Here is a 21,283-nt window from a genome sequence, read left to right as displayed (position 1 = left end):
ATTATTATTCACCAACCTCTAAAAGGTCAGAGCCAATATTTCACAGACAACATATGAAATTATTTCACGATCAAAGCTATAAAGTATTGTAATAAATCCGATGCTTATATGTGTAATTGAGAGAAAAAAACCAACCTCAGAAAAGCAGAAAACAGGCAGTGTACGTTACATAGTCTGGAGTAGACTCCCTAGCAGATGCTTCGGTAACATTCGTTGTTTTTCGGCTTTTGTCGACGTGTCCACTTCCTTTTCTCATTGAGCATCAAAGATGGCCGGCGGTAGTAAGAAACTTACCAAAGAAGAAGAGCTTTTGCTCCAGGATTTCAGCAGAAATGTCAGCACTAAGTCGTCAGCACTGTTCTATGGCAACGGGTTCATAGTTTCAGCCATTCCGATATGTAAGTGTACCGTGAGTTGCCGTGCATTCGCTGTGTCCAGATGTTTAGTTCGTTCACAAGCGGGGTCACACGCCACCATCATCAATGGCAAGAGGGCTGTTTGTACAACTCTTGTGATCAGTTCCATTGTATGAAAGTTGCTCGCTACCTACTGATCTCCTGAGAGAAGTACACGCCGTCTGGCCATGTATTGACCTTCATTCTATGCGCACATTTCTCGCATTTTGGCAATGCTAATAGACCTTCAGAGGCACTTTGTGCATTGTATATCGCTGGCTGATCGGCAGTGGCCCAACTCAACCAGCCGTCTGGGTCCAAAGGCTACAGTTATTGCAGCTACAATATTGTACATGTTCCCTCGTGTAAGCTTAGCAACCGGTACACGATAGTGTTGTCGATAGGGTTCGTCGGTCGTACAGCTGTCCACAGCTGAGCCAGTCCACTATAATTCTGGCTTGTGGCAGGGAGGGATGCTTTCGCACGTTGAGCACTGTACGTAGGGCTTCTTACACGGCATACAGTAGGTCGTGAGTAGATACTAGTATATCGCAGTATGGATTGGTTGTATGGTTTCACCATAGAATCATACACAAGAACTTTGTATCATATCCCTCTGCTTAGAGAAATATTACTAAAACATATTACACAGAAGCAAGAGAATTGCAGTGTTGATAGTATTACCATAGCATTCAAACTTCAGATGTATATGTTCCTTGTGTAGTTAGCATAGTCTATATACACTAGTATTTTTTCATCCCAGAAATATTGACTGTAAGATAGCTATCAATCCAGTGAAAGAACAAGAGCATATTTTTTATGTTTACAGTTTTCCCCCAATACTTACAGTTTTGATTGTATTCAGCATGTATTTTATTCTCTGTTGAAACATGATATTTCTTGCAAGACTTGAGTTTGCTTGTGCATGTAATTGTGCAGTATGGTAGAAAATAATCGTGACTCAGTGCAAATCCAGAACCAGCAACTTTCCAGGATTCAAGTTCGTTATATCTATATTTCAAAAATTGTCTGTGCAATATTATATTTTTGGCAATTGAATGTACTTCACTAGAATATGGTGATTAGAAGTGCATCTGAAAGTGACAATAAAAACATGAAATTAGATTTATAGTACTAGGAGGGCATGGCACCTATTAACACATTATATTTTGAATTTCATTAAAGCCTAAAAGCCTGTCTCCTATTATGCAAGGTGAGAACATGCTGCTGCTGTTTTGCAACCATAGGGGTGTACTTCAGTAGAGAAATTGTGTAATAGACAACAAAGAAATACAGATGGGCAGTAGACAACAGTGTTACTCCATAACTCATGCATGATATGCATCTCTCAGTTACCTTTACAAATAATGATTCCATGTTATTGTATCTTAATATACCGTAGTGTGTGCCTTGAAAGTGAAGACTTACACTTTTGCTCAACTTTTCCCGTATGAAACTTTCACCCATTCCCTTATACAATCAGGGATAGAAATCAGGGTCACCGTGCAAAGTTTAGTACTAGAGGAACAAATTACTGTATGTAATTTACCAAAATTTGAAATTCAAAATGGCCACAACCATCCCTGTGTTAAATATTTGGGGAAAAAAATTTTTTTTTTGATTTTCACAAAACTAAGACGATAAAAATTTTTCTTAATCCAAGAACTTTAAAATGGGCCCTGACAATTGGTAGATCAGAAAAAAATCGTAAAAATTTGGAAAAAGTTGTGATATCTGTCCCCGAGGCACATTCTATCTTAACCCTGATAATTTTTGGAATAGTCTGTGATCACCATGATCACTGGATAATATCACAAGAGTACACATCACATATAGTAGAAGAATTTGTGTCTTCAAGAACTGTAACCAATCAATTTAATAATACACAAGTTGTATCTTTGAAATCTACAGGAATGAATAATAAAAAATTATGGTAATCTGCTCATGTTCATACTGTGTTTGTTCTTTCCAATTTTTCAGGGGTTTTCTGGCGGATTCACCAAATGGATCTCTTTCAGTCTGGCATCTTATTTGGAATAATGACTATCATCAGCACATGGCTTGTTGCTTTTGCCTACAAAAATGTCAAATTTGTTCTCAAACACAAGTAAGTTGGCACTTTGCATGTAACTTTGTTATCTCCTGCCCCCCCCCCCTCGATGCACGCACAGTTGTGACGACAAAGTCCCATCAATTGATCCAATTTGAAAAAGGAAAACCCCTGCTTAAGTAGAAGACTTGCTATGAATCTTTTTACTGAATTAAAAAAAAACTGTAAAATCCCTTATTGAGAACCCTGAGCAGCGTTCAGGACGTGTCATTACATCTAACATGGATAATTTTCATTTTAATTTGAGCTCCGGTGTACCTTTTCTCACAACTGAAGGGGGCCAGCTGAATTTGCATGTATATCGTTGTCAGTACATGGGTACTTGTAACATTTCCATCCTGTTTGTTGCATTTCTAGAATCGCGTTGAAAAGAGAAGAAGCCGTGTCCAAAGAAGTCCTGAAGAAGCTGTCAGAAGCTGATTCAAAAAAGATGTCTCGTAAAGAAAAAGACGAAAGGTATGAACATTAGACTGTACTCATGTATGGCTTTGCCATGGACTGACTGAAAATTTAAGGGAGATTTCACCAGTTCATGTGTTCTACTTGTATCTCTAAGGTGTGACTGGCATCATTTCATGGGGGCTCGTCCCCCCTTGACAAATGACTAGGGATGCCAACATGTCGACAGAGGGGAACCCCCATCCCCCTGTCTAGAAGAAACACTGCCGTATTATGGTATATGCATATCTTGTGTTTATGCAAACTGTTTCATCCATGTATTCACATGGTGTGTACTTGCAATTCAGGCAGGAATGACATCAGCACCATACTCACCTTGATCCACATTTATACACCAGACCTAACCTGTTTTCACTGCTATGGTCTGGCCCAAACTCACCGATAATAGTGACAAGTGTCGACCTGTGTACAGGGAAGTGGGGTGAACAGGATAACTGTTTTACCATCTTGCTTTTGTACAATCATATCATTAGACTTCCATACAGGGAAATGGGTTGAAATGGGTTATCATATGATGAAACCAAAGTATTCTCAAGGATGACTCAGTCAAAGTTTATTTCCTAGTTTTAACAGTAGAGTTGGTCCATTTGTAACATCTATATATCAAGTTGCATGGTGGTGGGATTTGCATTCAGTGTGCCCTCTAACAAATGCATCTTTCTAGAAGCTTTGCATCAATTTGAATTGTGGAAAATTCCTTGCATCAGCCCTGTATCTTACATGTAAATAAAAAAAAATCGCTTGCATCATGGCACGTCATATTGGCTTTAAGAGGGCACACTGGTTGTATTTCCATGTAAATGTAGGTGCTTGTTAGACTGATCAAGTTAATTTCCTGATTTATGCGATTCATCTTGCAGAATCTTGTGGCAGAAGAATGAGGTAGCAGACTACGAGGCCACCACCTTTGCCATCTTTTACAACAACGCCCTGTATCTCTTCCTGATCATCCTGGCATCATTCTACTTCCTAAAGTCATTCAACCCTACAGTGTATCCTTTTACAAAGCAATGGGTCGTGTCGCATCAAGCTTGATTAGCTATAACTTTGATTCACTTTTCTTCGTTTTTGGCTGTAAAACAAAATTTCTTGTTCTAGTCCCAAAATCATGTCAAAATAGCGTGTTAACTACATACCTTATTTGTTAGTAAATGTCCATTATTATGGTCTAGAAGGGAATTTTAGCCTGGACTTGAACTCATTTGGCAACAGAAAGCCCTTGCAGTCCAGAACAAAAACGATGAAAACATCAAAGTTACAGCCATTTTCTCTGTGATAAGGTAAAATTTGCTGTTTGTGACATTTATAAATTTCAGGAAAATAGCAATGTGAAGAGGTCAAAAGTGAAAAGGTCAAAGGTAACATTGCCATATTTGGCATCAGTGTTTCTGGTTTGCTACAGCAGATCTTGGTGTCATCATATTTGTTGCAGTGCTCCAAGCAGACTTAACCATTATCAGGCGGCCTTTAACAATGTCTTCTAAGTGTTTAGCATGTATGGCAAATATCATCATCATCTCTGGTCCATAGCATGTGTAACACTGGCAGCCCTATGAAATAATTGATCAACATGTTGCACCATAGACCCCCGAAGTCTCTTGTCTACGTAACATCCAATATTTAGCTCATCGGGAATACATATCAAAGTACTGGCCAGAATTAAACCCTTTCTAGCTATTACACTTTATCCATGACTGGGAAATCCAAAGTTTTTATCAGTGAAAATTTTGACTTGATATTCAACCTGCAATATCTTCCTTGACAGAAGTTCCTCAGAAATTACGTACTCTCAGTTGCCATGGCGGGAGGTTTACTGGCGTTGTTCTCAACCGGCACAAAATAAACTCAAGAAAGTTTTAGAAACAAAAACAGTATCAAGGAAACAAAACGGTCTTTGTCAAGTTTTTACACATCAAATGTAATGGTCTCATGATTATGAAATAAAAATAAGACTTATTTCACTTTTTGTGGATAGAAAACAAAATGTGTGCTGTCATTCTTTTTGGAAGACAGGGTCTGTGTTGTGGAAGCCTTCAAATGCATTGTCTCAATGTCTGGCTATCTAGTGTTTCAGTCACTACAGAAAGTGTGTTTGTTTCCCCTATTCTCTCAATACATGTGCTGGACTATTTGTGTTTGCTCTCAGCTCCAGATTGTATGCTCAATTTCGTAAATTAATGTACCATACACAATTATGCAAATCGTACATTAATGAGTGTTGTTTGAGTATGCAAATCTAATGATAATGACTATTGAGAATACTCCTCAGTCAAGATACTCATCAGTCAGAATCAAGTGTATGTGTGTGTATATATATATATATAAATATATGTGTGTGTGTGGTGTGTATATATATTATATTATATATATATATATATATATATATATATATATATATATAATATATATATATATATATATATATATATATATATATATATATACACATATATACATATTACTATCGTACATGTGTGAGAAATATTAAGCCGTCCCCCTCCTTACGAAAATAGTCAGCATATGACATATAAAACACCTGTTACCTGGTTATGAGGGCTGTAGCGCTCGTTTATTACCCTGATGGGCATTACCTGAAACATCTCTATTCTCCAGGTTTAGGCCGAGGGATGTGTTTCTCGTAACACACAGCCATGAGGGGTAATAAACAGGTGCTATAGTCCGAATAAAGACCAGGTCATAGAGTTTTTATAACACACTACATGGTAATGCTCTTCTATGTTGATTTAAATGCGCTTTGATGCAGAGACACTGAGACAATACATTAACTTAGAAGAGACGTTTACTGGGCGATTCTCCACAGCGGGAACTGTGGTGCCAATTTCTTCACAAAAAGAAGCATAAAAATGTCCGTAGCATGCCGTATAACATCTTTGGTTGCACATGAACCTTTGTTGACCATGAACTTTTCAAGTTCCTTCGCTGTTGAAATAGAAGATCCTTGCTGTTTTAGTCCGAGACTCATTGCTCATTGCGGGCGCTCATCATGCTATGATCACCCGCCATTGTTTCAAAGTTGCAGACGACACTAAGCGTATGGTCACGTGACTGGGCACTTTTTCAAAAACTTCCTTGGGAAAGTTTTCGAAAAATACTCTCTGATGTCACTTTTTCGAACCAGTAGGGACTAGTAGTATCTATTTTCTCGTCACTTGACATGTTCTGATGACTTGTGACACGGAATGAGCATTTGGCGTGTCATACAAATATACCACATGTGACCTAGAAATGACATGATACAAAGTAAATATTTTTATTTGTTTTAATTTCTTGTAATAAAGGGTCATGGTGGGAAAAAATCCATTCCAAAAATGCGTTAAACGAAGCCACAAATATTTTCATTGCAATAAATGTTGAGGTTTAACCATAATAGTGTATGTACAAAGTTAAACTTTACAAGAGTTTCAAGAAAAAAAGAATTTGCCCTTTTCTGATTTGTGTATGTCAAAGTCGTTCTTAAGATTGAAATGTTAAAAAATGATGTTTGCCTCAAGTGGAACACTGGAACTCTACTTCGATTTCTGAATGGTTAACTTTCCCCATTCGGTTTGGAATAAATCATGAAACGGCCCAATCCACATTTTTAGATACTTTTTTATAAACAGAGGTCAACTTGGATGAAATATTCATCGTTCGATGAGACCGAATTCAAAGCACTTCTGAGCGCTATTCCCTGGTTTCTTTGGCAAAAGCTTTGTTATTCAAACGTAATTTAACCCCCCGAGTGCAATAATTTCCCCACCAAAATTTCAGCGTAGCATTTTACCGATGATGTCTATGTAATTTTTTGATGATTTTGGACCAAATGCATATTACTTTTTATTAGCTAGAATTTTTGACCAAAAATTTGGTAAGAATCTGAAAAAAAATTGGAGTTATATTCTATAAGGCAACAAAAATTGATTTTGGCATTCAAAGGGTTAATGTAAAAGGATGAGGAAAACGTGGGCTCCTGAGTTTTGATTAGTACATGATTTCCAATGTCGTTACATTACACTAACTTTTAATAATTACATTTCAGTCTGCATGAAAATATGTTTCACAAACAAATCGTTATATCCCTTTACAAGGCTGAAATCATTTTGCGTTGATCATTATAAAAATGGAGACGGGGATAGTAAACGTGCTCGTTGTGGCCCATAGTTTCCCTTACTCTGATTGGGTCGCACCAGTCATGTGACCTGGAGCCTTCCTCTTTCACACGACCTATTGCACCGTCTTCGAAATTTCTCTATACTACTTATTGAATAAATACCAAAAACTGTCATAAAAATAGGATTCTTCGCTTAATAATATTTCTGCAGCATATATTTAACTCATCGGTAGTACTGAATTGTAAAAGTGCATAAAATAAAACTTGCTTACTAAATGAACTTCAGTGGCAAGGAAGATGGGAAATGATTGTTTGTGTGTACGTGCGTGCGCCATCTTCCAATAACATGTCGAATAAAAAAAAGTTGCACTTGTAATCAAGCCCATCCACCTGAATATTCGAGCAAAATAGTATCAACCTGACCTTGAAGGACATAAAAATTGTTAATGTTTGCGTAGTATGAGCTACTTGTTGAGATGTCCCTGCAGAAAGTCCAAGAGAAATGGCATATAATATGTACCGAAGAAACCCTGTTCAACATCAAATCCTTGTAAACACTGCGTGATGTCCACAAAACAGTTTTACTGCTGTATGTCGCTGGTTTTAGGAGTTGTGTTGTCATGCACTGACGACCCCCGTACACTCCTAGTTTCTAACAAGTAGATTCTTCCCTGGTATGACAAACAATGGGGCTGAACCACAGCAAAAGGTCGAACGGGTTTACAAGTATACTTAACGTCATTAAATTGTGCACGATTGCCACCATAACTTTGGTTTGTACTCAAATGGCAACAAAGATTGTAAAACTAGGGCAATATAGCCAAAGTGGGTGAGTATGGCTTCGGACGGTCTCAATACATGTACTTTGGCCGATGAGGACTACTCCATTTTTAATTAACTTATATAAATAATCTTTGAAATATTCTATAATTTCCGTAGTCCCATTCCAGCTGCTTCTTGATTCACTTAAAACTGTGCTCTAAAGTTCCGATCCGCCTGAGCTGAAATAGCGTCCGTTCTTATCAACCAGAACCCACTGCATAATGCAAGCGTCCAGACCTCCCGTGGATACTAGGAACTTGTCCTCCGGTAAAAACTTCACGCTGGTGACGTGTGAGCTGTACGCCTTGTTGTCATGACTTTCAGCCTAGAAATGATGAGAGAGAGAGAGAGTCTGTAAGATCGTTCTTAATTTTAAAAGCCAATCTTAAAGATCGCCTAAATGATGGAGTTTGTACCTCCTAAGTACCAGCAAGTAACACTGCAGGGGTACAATGTTTGTCGCGAGGAAACCAACTCAACTTCGGGAGATGCTAGTCACATAATTGATCACAAGAACCGTTAAAGTTATAAAACTGCATCTGCTTGATTGTCATTCGATTTCGCTCAAACAGACAATCTGTAACTTTTTGGTGATATTTTCATTATCTTTTTACTGAAAAGTGCATTTTGTTTTCTTCTTCTCGCCTATCTAGCACCAAAGCACAATGCATCGTGTACAACATAAGGTAAAGTGCGACGAATTCGGACGCGCACGCGCTTTAGAACGTTCTGCGCAGATTTAACTCCAGCCTGCCGCAAATGGGTTATTATGTAGCGCATGTATTTAATATCACCTGTCATTGTTGAAATTGCGCTTTTACCTAATTTTTTGACCCATTCTCTAAGAAATACATGTGACCTATAACCTTGTCATATTTTGACCCCCTAGGAAGCTGGTTTTTATTCAATATGAGCGAAAAATTAACATTTCTCTCCCATTTATATGGCGCATATTACCCATTCACCTGGAGATATTGTAAAAAGTAGCGTGGTGACACCCTTTTATTAAAAGTGTAAACTAAATGGTATTATGTCAGGATTTTATTCGCCAAGTTTGGTCAAAATGACACCATTCAAAGCGACAGGAAGAAAGTTCGAAAATTATGTAGTGATATAATTTCGATATCGTCATTCTGTAATCGATACTTATGTTAAAATTTCTTTACAAACATCATGAAAACTATACATTCGATAGATATGGATCTTAAGTCTTGGTATTTATTAAAATTAACTCATTTGCTATGCGTTTTATAATTGCTCTCTTTAGTCTAAGTGAATTATATCATTTTTATTTATTCTAACGACGCCATTTTAACGTCCGTTTCCATGGAAACGAGCTTGGTGACCCCCATTTTTTATTTCATTTTTGCACTTGCACAACTTCCGAGAATATTTGTGCAAAGTTTCAAGAAAATGACACCACAACCTAATTTTGACGTAATTCGTAGTACTTCACCATAACAGAGTTGTTGACAGGTGAATTCTAGCCGGGACAAACAATTCATGTTTCAATAATAACATAGAATGTAACACACATAAAGGTTATGTTGGTATGTCGACACAATGTTGAATTCGAAGTAGGAGAAGCAAGATTTCACAAGTAAAACAAAAACCACGGAAATTGAAAAGTTGAACTTATTTGATGGGTTTTTTAAATCATTATGTTGACCTTCGAATATGACTATTAAAATCTTTTATAGTACAAAATGTGAAAATCACCTTAAGTGAAGTACATGGATATCTGAATATTGATATAAAGCCGTGATTGTCTCCCGCCACCACCATGTCGTTGTGTTGGGATCTTTCCACAGTGTTGATGTCAGTGCCCACATCTTTTGATGACCAGACACCTTGGTAAGAGGAGAGACAGAGAAATAATGATCATACAGGTTATCGAAATTGATTATTTGATTGACTTCTTCAACGATGCGCACGGACGGTGTTGTGAAGTCTGTTGACAGCCTTATTAAGTTAAGGTAGTATGCGCCTCGAAAATGATGACTTAAATTTTTGCTCAAATTTTGCTCAATGAAACTTTCAGCCATACTCTCACCAAATCAAGAACAAAAATCATAGATCACCCTGCACAGTTTGGTACTACAGAAACAAATTACCTATACTGACATTTGAAATTCAAATGGCCGCCATATCCCTGTACTACATTTTGTATCTCTATGGGAAAAATAAAATTTTCGAATTTCGAAAAACTTAGACGGTAACAATTTTTCTAATTCAAGAGCTTTAAAATTAGCCCCAACAAGTGGAGCATAAATGTACTTTTACGCTAAGACATGTACTTGGTGATATTTTCATTATCTTTTTACTAAAAGTGCATTTCGTTTTCATACTGTCATACTGTAAGGAACTGTATTCGCCTATTATAATGAGTAATAGAAACTGTATCTCATTTAATTGCAACGGAAAACCTTACCGAGTAAGCTGTAGCCGAGGATACAGGACTGTGAAGACCAGTCGACATCTCGCATCGACAGAGCTGACTTCTCGTTCTTCAAGGCATTTACGTCCCCTGTATTATGATAGAAAAATATAACTTCAGTAAAATGAGTCAGAACTGAGTGTGCAAAACTCTGATGCAAACTCGATCGGTATTCTTTGCGTTCAACACTGACATCTTGGAGACAATTGAACACTGCAGCTCTCTGGAAGTTAAAAAAGACAGTCTGTACTGTCATAGAAGACACCAAATTGTATAAAGGTATGGTTAATATTGTCAAATATTGATGATTCATTACGTAGGTGACAAAAATCAACGAAAAGTCAGTCGTCCATCGGCAGAGTGGGAGACAGATACAAACAATTTGGTCCGATAGTGTCTGCTAATTCGGACCATGCATAAAGAATATTCCTTTCGCCAGCAGATAGTTTCATGTACAGTACGTTTACAATTGGAGGCAGTGACCAAATCAAATTTCGGCGACAACGAAAAGGTGTGTGCAACGGAGATTTATAGAAAGCACAAGTGCTTGGGGTCAAGATGAAGGAATCTTTGAAGTCGCCAATGGGGTGAACTTCTAGCAAACGCGTAATAGTGCTTACAATACATTAGGTCATAGTTTCCAGACACACTCTGTATATAGCAGCCATCTTTGGACCAGTCGATGTGAGTAATAAAATTCTCGTGTCCCCTCAGGATGCCGATCTTGCGATACACCTGACCGTCATCCATGACGGAGAAGAGGTAGATGATGTTGTCATGGGAACCAACCGCCAGGATGCCTCCGTCGGGGCTGAATTTGATGCAGTCCAGCTGTTCGTTGCCGACTTGCACGGATGTGACGTGCATGCCGTTGTAGGTGTTGAGGATGATAAAACGGCCAGATGTCGTTCCCAGGGCTATCACCGAACCGCTGGGATGAAATGCGCATGACAGGCAAGGCCTCTGTGTAGAAAGATTTGATAAAAAATATCAGAAATATTCACACTCTTTTTAAAATTCGCGGAACGTTCACGAATACACGTTACTGCTGAAATAGACTATGAATCTTATATTCCAAAATTCAGTATGGACCCTGCTAGGTTGAACCCATAGTCGCCCGTGAACCCGAATATACGACGGCCGCTGTGGGGTATTAAAGTACGTACAGCGGCCGTCGTGTATAGCTTCACAAGCGACTGTGGTTGGACCCATGTTCTATCCAAGCCTGACACCTCTCTGGTAGCAGTGGAAGAAAACTATATAAGACTTCTGAATGGTTCAGGCTGTAAAGACAGCTGCGGCACACTTAATTTGACTTGCAAAATTATTTATGGTGATGACAAGAAATCTGTTTCACGCAATTGTAAGTTTCTGTTAAATATTACAACAGTGTTGAACCACTGCAAAAGGGATAATCCTTAAATTTAGACACGTATACAAACAAAAAGTGATTGGGCTTATTATGTACATCGCCCTAGCTGTCAGTAGCGATCGGTACATCTCGTAACCTCTTGAAACTTGAAACTTGTGTCATTATTAAGAACTTTTCACTGTTGCTCATTAGAAAGCTGCTAGTAGATTACAAACTCAAGCAACCATGCTTGGCATATGCTTACATCACACACGCTATACATAGTTCAAGTTCACGCATGCTCACCTCTATCTGAGTTTTCCATATGACTTTGTGTGACTCTGACGCCCACATGATAACGTTCATGTCGTAGCCACCTGTGACGAATACGTTCTCCTGTGGGTGCACGGCGAGAGCCCAGATCTCCTCGCAGTGGCCCTGGACCACGTTTCTGAATTTCATTTGAAGAGATCCTTCGAGGATGCAGTTCCGAGTCGTACCGACTACAACCACACCATCGGCACTGCCCGTGTTCCGCGGCGTGATTGTACGAATGCCGCCGGCTGATTCGGGTAACTATCAAGAGAAAAGATGTGGGACACTTGAAGTGACGCTAAACATCTAAACATACACACATACATATGTATGTACGTACATACATGCATACATACATACATACATACATACATACATACATACATACGCACGTACATACGTACGTATATGTATATATATATATATATATATATATATATAATATATATATATATATATATATATATAATACATATATATATTTATATATGTGTGTGTGTGTTTGTGTGTGTGTGTGTTTGTGTGTCTGTGTGTGTGTGTCTGCGTGTGTGTCTGTGTGTGTATGATGTAGTTACTGACGAAATTTGATTGTGATTTAAATGTTCTTCTGAATGTGTGTTATTCGTATTGACTGGACCATAACGGTACGTGTCATCGAATTTAGTTCAAAAACAACATAGAATAAAAATCTGAACAAATTCAATGAATTACGTCACTAAATATACTTTCTCGCTAATTAACGGTAAATACATTTGCTTACCACCCTTTCTGCTTTGGCTGAACTGTAAGCACGCAGAGAATCCCAGGCTATCAGCTTTCGATCCACGCCACCACCGGACAGTAGAGTGCCATCTGCCAACATACAGAGAGCGAAGACGCTCTTCTCATGGGCGTGCTGTATGCGATGTTTGGCGCGATACACACTAGCAGAGTCTGAAAAGGCAAAAATATTGAAATGTCGGTTATCACCTTGCCTAGCAAAAATATCATGATAAATGGAGGTTCCTCAGTTAACTTTTGAGTTAAAGCATGTTGTTTTAATAAAACAATCTAAAGGTATTTATAAACCTTAGTCGCTGCTTGCCACGATTCATACTCATACCTGGCAGTTTATGAAATATCTTACTTGCACTCTGAAACATGTCGTTGAATGGATCAAATCATGGGATTCAAGGGTAACCGGTTTCCAGACGTGCAATTTCATAAGTCCGTTAATTTCCGCATCGCGATTCAATGTTTTAGATGTTGAAATCAGAATAAATTTGTTCTCAAAATATCTCAGTTCATCGGAAAATATAAGTCTTACCTTTGGACCAGACGGTTATACTGCCATTCGAATCGCCCGTGATTACGTCACCGTTTTGAGCGAATTCGATGCAAGTTACGTACTTCGGTTTGTCTTCCTGTTTGTGAATAGAAAGCAGACGAGAATCAGATTAAATTTCGCTTAATTTGCCATGACCTATTGGGCAGTTACGAGTTATTGGCTTTTGATGTCATACAAAATGCTATTGACCATTCATCCCATTGAACCTTGCGAAAACTGACCGGTTTGGGCGCTGTTTGCCACATTGCATTTGTGTACAAATAGGACAATACTGATAAGCATATATTTTGCGTGGTATAATGCCTGATTATTAACCACAAGGAACGTTTTAATAAATTTAAATGTTCAGCATGAACATGTGGGTGAACAGATGATGTAAATACTGATTTTATCTGACCGAATGTTGCCCAATGACCCATTAATACAACCAAATATTTGAAGCCAAGGCAGCCGGCAGTGATACCCATGTGTGTTGATACACCAAATCACCATTTCACAGTGACCAAATAAATGCCTCAAAGTTCTCTAAATCTCTCTATTAACGGTAAAGACTATCCCCGACACATAGCAGAATAAGGTCATTACATTCTACGAATATACACACCAGTTAAATTATCATAGGTACTATGTCCATAGCATGAGAGATTCAGTCGTGTGAGGGCGCTCCGGTAACCCTAGGTCGGTCAGAACGCCCTCACATGGCGGACTCTTTCAGTTTACTTGTGTACTGGACACTAGTGGAATCTCAAGCATTAATGTGTGAAAGTACTTACAAAGCTTCTTTAACCGTAAATATTGATGTATTTTTCATTATTTTGCTCCTTTTTCCGAAATACAATTTCATATTCTACTCCCCGACTTATCATTGAAATCACAAATGAACGAATTCTGTCGTCATCTCAAACACATTGTATATAATTGGTTGTGCGTTGTTTTTGTAAGTCTTTACTTTTGTATTTCAACATTGTGAAGGGAGAAGAAGAAGAAACGTACTTGCTTTCTTCGACAAAAAAATAATGAAAACATAATCATGGATTACAGCTATGTGCAAAGTTTTACATGGGATAGGTTCTACAGAAACGCTACATTCCGAAACACAAGTATTAAATTTACACACAGAACGATACTTCATTGATTGGGAACGAATGACGATTTAACATCCAACCTCGTCAAGTTGGGTCACGATTCCCCGGAGGGACTGTGGTTTGGTAATTATGCATATTGTTTGAGGTAGATTTAATTACATGTAGTGTGTAATGTTTTACTTTATTTTTTATTTCTTGGCAGACGGTTTCACAGTTTACATAGTTTTCTTTTGTAAAGCATATGAACTGCGTACTTCGGATTGTAAGATCGGAATCAAGTTTGTGCTTGGTTTAAGGCCAGGCGCATCACTCAAAAGAAACGAGGTTCAGCCTATAAAAGCGGACTCGGACGTATTGTACGGTAATATTCTGACGGACCAGTGTACACGAATCCTAATGCTTAGGTTCAGTGTACGATAAAATATGCGTTTGAGTAGATACTTAATTGCTAATCATATGGGAAGTTTCTCTTTGCGAAGACTGAGGCGTCGACGGACGGGATCGTCATAATTCAGCCCAAAGAAAGACTAGTTTATTTTTGCTAAAACGACGTTTGGCGCCATTACTGATCAAATTTTATGTTCACTCCTTTGCATTACACTAGTCTAGCAGTATCAGCAATATGCTGTTACCTTCAAATATCATGCAGCAAACGTGAAATGGCACCAGCAAGCCCCACAAAGGACAACTTTACCAAGAATATATGATATTTGATATTATGACGGGCAGACGAATGAAGGGTGCGATCTTCTGTTTATGTATCATTTCACAAGCTGGTAACATATCCAATAGAATGTGCAAATCACCAATGAGTTCGATTAACTGATAATGTGATATCACTCTTTCAAAATTTGAAACTTCAAAACACAAATATCAGGACTAAACGAACATCGCATCGACCCTCGAATTTAAGAATATCAAAATGGCTTGCTGTAACCGCGGTACGTGGTCCATGCCATGTTAATCTCCATCGGACTTTTACCAATTGGGTGTTGGGATGCAAGTATTGTTACAGAGGGAAGGTAGGATGTGCATGCATTTTTTTTTTATTTTCGTGCCGTTATCTTTAGTTTTAGACTAAGTGCAGGTCTCTACTTGGCCAAAATGAACGCTGGGAAGTCGAACATTATTCACTTACATGGAGGTAACCCAGTGATGCATTGACACTGTGTGTCCATTTGTTAAACTGGACATATGGGAAAAATGAGAAGCACATAAACGGACAAAATTGAGTTAGTACCGTACATCAGAAAAGGGCTTTCTTGGAGGAGATGTTACCTAAAAGCCTCTACGTTTTGCAAGGTCGCAAGGCTCATTGATAAGGCGCAACATGGCAATGAAAGTTAGTCTCTGTGAAAAATCATAATTCGGGGATTACCAAAGTATGAATAATATGACCCTTATATATATATAATATATATATATATATATATATATATATATATATATATATATATATATATATATATATATATATATATATATATATGAGATGCGCCATCTCTCTGTCTGTCTATAACACGATTAGAACTAATTTGGGATAATTGGATCTTCATATCAAATTTCTCAAAATTGTTAGGTGCCCTATGGCTGAATGTTGTAATATTACAAATTACTCATAAAAACAAGTGTATAACTTAAAAAGAAAAGCAGATGCGCTTACATTTGCAGATTTAACCGACATTAATTCACCATCAAATTATCCCAAATTAGTTCCAATCGAGTTCTATGTAGTTTGTCGAAAAGGGTCTTGCTTCAGACGCTGAATTTCGAACGAACACTTAAACAATTCGACACAAGATTACACATGAAAGAGAAGTGAAAGAGAAAAAAGGAGTGCTTATACAAAGACCTAACCGTACCTCAAACACACCACTTTTCTTGTCGCGCAGTATTTTGTTATTCATGAGTTTCCAGAAGTAGAGGTGTTGTTTACCGCCAGTGATGATGCAACTGTCGTCATGGGGATGGAAGACGGCAAAAATCACGGTGTCAGGATGGGTCTGGAAAAGTAAACATTTTACAAATTGACGTTTGACGGTATTGAATGCGGTTACAATTATTTTTGTGTCTGTTGAATATTTCAGCAAATATGAGTTCGTGGTATTCAGAACCTTTGCCAAATCTCGCAGAGGTGTTAGTATAGTGACGGCGGGAGTGACGGCAGTCACGTGAAGATGGGTTACAGCCGCGTTGCACGAAGTCATTAGCGACGTGGCAACCACGTTAAAGAATAGTCCAGTCAATTTAGGGTTTGACCTAGGACTAATTGCAACAGAAATTATTTCTTCATCATGACCTTCAGAAAGCTCTCACTAATGACATACTAAAAGTATAGGAAAATCTAAGGGGTGCAAATTGGTTAAATTTGCATATATTCAAATTAGCTATATATTGCCTTTAAAATGACTGCTATACTCACATTTTGAGCATCTAAACTGAATTCAAGTGACTTTTTTTCATTGAAACACAATTTAGTAAGGTTCAACAAGTTATTTTCTAAATGTCTTGAACAATAAAGATTATGCAAATTACGTAATTTGCATATATTCGCAGTTTTTCCACTATTTCAGACAAAATGAATGTTTAAGCTCATATTTAAACAATTTTTCTTCTCTATGAAATTGTTAAATTTTTGCAAAAATTACCTAAACAAATGAGGTTGACCTAATTTGCATGTTAATTATTTTAATACAAAGGCCTAATTTGCATAATTGACACAAACGGTCTTCTGAATACAATAAGCCTACAATAGCTTCCATTGACATTTTCTGGTTATTCAGAAATGCAATGAATAAAGAGATGAGTTTCAGAACATTACTGTTTAAATAAAAGGAATCAGAATTCTTTCTTTGGAGATTCTTCTTTCTTTTATGAAGATAAGGGTATTCATAAAAAATCATTGGACGTGTTCAATAATTTGACATCAATTGTCATTTTCAGTCATTTTCTCCTACAACATGTTCGATTGCAGTAAAATTTTTGAAGGAATATCGTATGCTTTTGGTCACTATCTTCAATGACGATGGAAATATTCAGTTACTAATAAATGGTTCACCACACTTAACAGTTGTGCCTCTGAATCATCTTTCTCATTATTAAACTATCATTAGTATAAATACGAACATCATTTGAATCACCATGATGGTAGTGGTGATGACAATCATTATGATGGTCATTATCATATCAAAATTTCTTCCTCTTCCTCTCTGTTTACATCTTCCTCTAGGTGGTTCATTTGTTTACAGCCAGAATCCTTTCGTTGACAACAGAAAGTCTAGATTTCGCTTTCTGTCGGGGTAATTCATGCTGCAGCAGTTCATTGTAGAACCCATAAGTATGGGGAAGGGCAATTCAATGAAAAGATGTGAAGCATGGGATGATATAATTGTACTGCGTATCATATCAGATCTTAGATGTACAAGTATCACTCATGGGGCTGCTATGTAATGGACTTCCATTTGCATATTATTATACTTTTGTATTATTACCAATAAGATCGATCACTCATGACAAGGAATTGAGACTCTGGCCAATCTGAGGTGAGACTTCCATAAGGTTCAAAATACAGGATAACCAATTCTTGTTTCTTAATTCTTGTTTCACGGTCATGAAAATTTGAAAGAGCAGCTAGACCATGTAACATTATGAAAAGTATCTAGATTTGCTTTTACCAGTGATTTAGATTATTCAGTCAACAGATTTTTTCAGTTTTTCCTCAAATGCTATGGCTGTGTACGGTAAGATTAAACAGGAAATCGCTCTCTGCAGTCCATTATATGACTTTATACTAATTTTCAATTGTTGTCTTCAAGAAATTTCAAAATGTTGAGAAATGCAGTGTCCTTTGATTATTGTAATATCTTTCAGCTTATAAAGGAACAGCTTTCCTTATCCATATTTCATGATAATTGGCAGTATAGTATAACAATTGTACCTCTATATCATCATGATCATTATAATTTATTTATCATTGTTATCATAAATTTCTGTATGTGGCATGAACAGGCAAGTTGCGCAGAGTCAAAAGTATATCTGATTTACCGGTGACCACACAACCTGGTCTTTAATTACATTTTACAAACACTTAATCTATAAATAGTAATACCGGTAAGGGTGAAAATAAAAGAAAATAGAGCTGAAACCTAAATTTTCTTCAGCCTCGCTTCGTACAAAGTGTTGGTTATTTGGCCAAACATTTTGGTATGCATTAAGAAAATCCAAATCTTCCAGTAAGTTCCCAATGTTATTGACATCATGCAAATTCTCTAGATAATTGAAATGAACTATACGAATCAATCATTGTTTATTTTTACAGGACTTTTCATTCTGTAGGCCCTATTAGTATATAATCATTACAATGAGTTAAAATACACAGAAAATAAATAACCATGTCAATTTCTTTGTACTGAGCAAAATGTTCATTCAAGTTATAAAATTGACATCTTTCGATAGGAAGAATTTAAAGTATTAAATAACTTAAACAAGTAGTGTCTCTTAATGTAACTTCTCATTTTACTGATAATATAATTAATTAAAATAAGTTGACGTCAATTGAAAAATTAAAGAAAAATATTTTAATGGTCATCATATAGGATTTATGCACACGAGGAATCGCTCAAAATTAGGTAACATATATTTAGCAATGTTAGTAAAAACTTCCAATCTCTCTTTACGATATTGTAAAACATTTCAAAATTCAATTATTACATTTAATACAGTGTAGGCATTTCCTATAAAATCTTTTAAAATTAGCCCTTTTCACAATGTAGATTGTATTAGACTTTGAATATGCCTTTCTCGGACCTTTTAAGGACTTAAGGTGAAGAAATAATTCATGTTCCGATTAGAAAAAGGAAGTGACATGGTTGACTTATTGGACAAATGCAAATAAGAATTTTTTATCGCTGTAAGATATATTTGAAAACATTCCCTGAACTAAAAAAAAATGATGTTATATAGTCATTACAATGTCAGCTTATCTCTTAAATCACTTTCATAGATAGATTGTCAGCACCAGGTTTGTATAGCATCTATGACCCATATAGCATTTCGGTAAATTAGCTGTCGTATGCACAACATCATTAAATGCACTTTTCACGATCCCTGGGATCGCCTTTGTTCTAGTCTGTAAGAGAATGATTGAGGTGTAATAGCCTTTTGTTTTCCATTGAAATTGTAATCTGGTGGGTAAATTTTCTGATGAGAAAATCTGGTGCCAACACAGGCCTTCAAACTTGCGAAATGTAACTTCCATGACCCTACTAAAATTAAGGTCTAATGATCTTCGTTGTTTTTTAACATTATATATAGTCATTTATACTATAGGTCAAAAAAGGGAAAAGTAAAGTGGTGGGGGGGGGGGCACATTGCAGTTATGTAAAATGAGGAATCTTAAATGATTTTATGCATTGCCTACAAACACAAAAAGTACATTAAATAATCAAATTGCTTGAATTAAATATCAATTTGCTGAATATATTTTTAAGAAATCTATTAACAGCAACGATTTTGTTCCCTTTTCCAAGTTTTATATTTATTCAAATTATGCACTGTCTCCCCTCTTAATAGTCATTTTGTTTGTCATTCTATACATTCAATACAGAGTGGAAACAAAAACTACTTGTTGTGTAGATTAAATATAATTTTTAAGTGAAATGCAGTGGCAGCCATACTTGATTTAGGCAAACTAGGAATATTTCTTGGGCGATAAAATGTATTCAAAAATATTGCCTGAAAAAAAAATTAAGATAAATGCATACATTACTTGAACATAATGTCGCATTTTTCTCAATTCAATATGCATATTTCTTTTATCAGTGAATGTATTGCTCCCATTATCCGTTTATATCTTTACAAATTGGGCAATGTTATAACTCTTAGATTGTATTGGACTTTTAGTATGTCTCTAAAATACACAAAGAAAAATTAATTCTATTGCAGTCAGAAGTAGCTTATATAGTTATTAATTAGGGACATACAAAGAAAAGCGAAGTGTTGTGGCGGCCATGTTGGATTCATGCAAATGAGGAATATTTCTATGACGACAAAATATTTTAATCAACATTGCTGAACCAAAAACAAGGTTAATAAGCCAAAACCCGCATATATCATGTTTAGCCGAATATTTTTAGTAGCAACATTCTATCAGCACCTAGTTTGTAACCATAATCTTTTTACATATATGCAAATTAGGCATTGTTTACATTTCTAGATTGTACGAGGCTTTTAGTTTGTCATTGTAGGACTTCTCTGAAATACAAAGTGGATAAATAATTTATTGCTGTCAGAAGTAGCATAAAATAGTTATTAATTGGGAAAAATACAAAGAAAAGTGAAGGTTGTGGCAGCCATATTGGATTTATGCAAATTAGGAATATTTCTATGACGACTAGATATTTCCATCAACATTACCTAAACCAAAAACAAGGTTAATAAGCCAAAAACCTGCATAACATATCATGTTTAGTCAATTATTTTTAGCAGAAACATTCTATCAGCACCTAGTTTGTAACCATAATCTTTTTACATATATGCAAATTAGGCATTGTTTACATTTCTGGATAGTACTAGGCTTTCAGTATGTTATTCTAGGATTTGTCTAAAATACAATGTGAAAAAATTATTCTATTGCTGTCAGTAGTAGCTTAAAAATAGTTATTAATTCGAGAAAAACTAAGAAAAGTGAAGTGTTGTGGCGGCCATATTGGATTTATGCAAATGAGGAATATTTCTATGACGACAAAATATTTTCAACAACATTGCCTAGACCAAAAAGGAGACAAATAAGCCAAAAAACCTGTATCAAAATCATGTTTAGCCACATATTTTAAGTAGAAACCATCTATCAGCGACAATTTTATACCCATGA

General features: G+C 36.6%; 2 protein-coding genes across 9 annotated transcripts in view; one reads left to right on the top strand and one right to left on the bottom strand.

The window, feature by feature from the left end:
- The first annotated feature begins 202 nt into the window (after positions 1-202).
- LOC139136938 (translocon-associated protein subunit gamma-like) lies at positions 203-4,948 on the top strand. Its single transcript, XM_070704808.1, has 5 exons — positions 203-398; positions 2,376-2,502; positions 2,863-2,961; positions 3,825-3,956; positions 4,741-4,948. The coding sequence occupies exons 1-5, from the start codon at positions 269-271 to the stop codon at positions 4,805-4,807; spliced, it is 555 nt and encodes a 184-aa protein (XP_070560909.1). The 5' UTR covers positions 203-268; the 3' UTR covers positions 4,808-4,948.
- A 1,282-nt stretch (positions 4,949-6,230) lies between these two features.
- LOC139136937 (echinoderm microtubule-associated protein-like 2) overlaps positions 6,231-21,283 on the bottom strand; it is a 54,248-nt gene continuing 39,195 nt past the window's right edge. For 5 of the 8 annotated variants that reach the window (XM_070704801.1, XM_070704800.1, XM_070704804.1 and 2 more), the window contains 9 exons: positions 16,275-16,415; positions 15,551-15,598; positions 13,307-13,403; positions 12,761-12,933; positions 11,992-12,261; positions 10,955-11,297; positions 10,329-10,424; positions 9,617-9,747; positions 6,231-8,222 (listed from right to left, as the gene is read on the bottom strand). In XM_070704801.1, the coding sequence (XP_070560902.1) occupies positions 8,055-8,222; positions 9,617-9,747; positions 10,329-10,424; positions 10,955-11,297; positions 11,992-12,261; positions 12,761-12,933; positions 13,307-13,403; positions 15,551-15,598; positions 16,275-16,415 (1,467 nt within the window). In that variant the 3' untranslated portion in view covers positions 6,231-8,054. The remainder of the gene's footprint in view (positions 8,223-9,616; positions 9,748-10,328; positions 10,425-10,954; positions 11,298-11,991; positions 12,262-12,760; positions 12,934-13,306; positions 13,404-15,550; positions 15,599-16,274; positions 16,416-21,283) is intronic. The other 3 variants (XM_070704802.1, XM_070704805.1, XM_070704807.1) reach the window with 1 other exon arrangement.

This window comes from Ptychodera flava, chromosome 7 (assembly GCF_041260155.1).
Source record: "Ptychodera flava strain L36383 chromosome 7, AS_Pfla_20210202, whole genome shotgun sequence".
In the NCBI taxonomy this organism is placed as follows: domain Eukaryota; kingdom Metazoa; phylum Hemichordata; class Enteropneusta; family Ptychoderidae; genus Ptychodera; species Ptychodera flava.
Note: the sequence above shows the minus strand (reverse complement) of the source record. Positions and strands in the feature narration are given on the sequence as shown.

Bases quoted from the DNA above. Each gene is read 5' to 3' on its own strand.
- LOC139136938 (XM_070704808.1), top strand. From the start codon at position 269: ATGGCCGGCGGTAGTAAGAAACTTACCAAAGAAGAAGAGCTTTTGCTC. The intron at 2,503-2,862 runs GTAAGTTGGCAC...TTGCATTTCTAG, and splicing joins AAATTTGTTCTCAAACACAA to AATCGCGTTGAAAAGAGAAG. The intron at 3,957-4,740 runs GTATCCTTTTAC...GAAGTTCCTCAG, and splicing joins AAGTCATTCAACCCTACAGT to AAATTACGTACTCTCAGTTG.